The sequence below is a fragment of the Sinocyclocheilus anshuiensis genome, unplaced genomic scaffold (genome assembly GCF_001515605.1).
Source record: "Sinocyclocheilus anshuiensis isolate Anshui unplaced genomic scaffold, SAMN03320099.WGS_v1.1 scaffold291, whole genome shotgun sequence".
Lineage (NCBI taxonomy): Eukaryota > Metazoa > Chordata > Actinopteri > Cypriniformes > Cyprinidae > Sinocyclocheilus > Sinocyclocheilus anshuiensis.
This window is the reverse complement of record NW_015549575.1, coordinates 143,157-144,290: the sequence shown is the minus strand read 5'-3', so window position 1 is coordinate 144,290 and position 1,134 is coordinate 143,157. Positions and strand designations below refer to the sequence as shown.

Genomic DNA, 1,134 nt, shown 5'->3' with positions numbered 1-1,134 from the left:
AGGCAAGTGGGACCTAAACTCTGCAGGACACCGGCCCTCCAGGACCGAGTTTGGACAGCCCTGCGCTACACTGTTCTCACGCTTACATTTGGAGTGGTTTGGGTGGTTCGTTTAAGGCAAGAGATTCAAAAATGATTTAATGAGTCACCTGAATCCTTGTGCAGAATTTTTTGCAGAAAAAGATGTTTAGTTAAAAATTGCTGTTTGTCACACACACTGGCTGACTGAAATACGGTTCCAACCGTATAAAAAAAATGTGCATACTTAAAGAAAACGGGTTCATGAGCTGACTAGTCCAATTCTACACCCTTTCTCAATAACTCACTCTTTTCCTGTTTCATCCTCTTGCTCTCCAAAAGGCCGATATTCAGTCTCTGTTCTGTGTACTCATGTCTGATATCCTCCCGAACGGCCAGCATTTTCAGGGGGTTTTTGGATGACTGAACGTTTCTGGTGGGCCGCACTGCACGCTTGTGCTGCACCATGTCTGAGGTCAACCTAAAAAAAAGAAAAAAAAGAAAACGGGGCTTTCAGCCTTGTTTAGTTGTCAATCTGTAAATAAACAAATTAATATTCTAATACACAAAATATGGCTGGTTGTACAGAGACAACTCTAGTCACTTGTAGCACAAATCGCTAGACAATATTTCTTCTTGCTTTACCTGGACAGCTGCCCTCCAAAAATGGCATCAAAATCGTCGTTGATTTCCACCCTGCTAGTGATCTTGGCCATATCCTCTGAGTGTCGATAAAACTTATCGAAGATCTCATCATCTACAGTCATGACCTCTTTAACAGACTTCTCTGTGACTGCAATTGTGGCCTCTTGAAGTCCTGAAACTAAGAAATGTACATTACATACAAAACATACATTAAGAATAACCTGAATAAAATATTAAGTTGTTATAGGAGAAAATGTAACATCTCTGAGGTTAACTCAGACTACAGGTTAATTACACTAACCTTTACTATTGAGCCGACCAAGGAATGACTCCAACTTTTCCAGCTTCTTGTCTGATTCCAGCTTCATGTCCTGTCTGACTTCAATCTCTACTTAAGAAAATACAGCAGTAATATAACTATATATATATAACTATATAACTATATATATATACAGTGGGTACGGAAAGTATT

The 1,134-nt window shown here is 39.5% G+C and overlaps 1 protein-coding gene across 8 annotated transcripts in view; it reads right to left on the bottom strand.

Moving 5' to 3' along the window:
* Positions 1-1,134, bottom strand: part of LOC107657481 (supervillin-like) — a 55,498-nt gene that overhangs the window by 13,332 nt on the left and 41,032 nt on the right. For all 8 annotated transcript variants that reach the window (XM_016445574.1, XM_016445576.1, XM_016445577.1 and 5 more), the window contains 3 exons: positions 964-1,050; positions 663-840; positions 326-498 (listed from right to left, as the gene is read on the bottom strand). In XM_016445574.1, the coding sequence (XP_016301060.1) occupies positions 326-498; positions 663-840; positions 964-1,050 (438 nt within the window). The remainder of the gene's footprint in view (positions 1-325; positions 499-662; positions 841-963; positions 1,051-1,134) is intronic.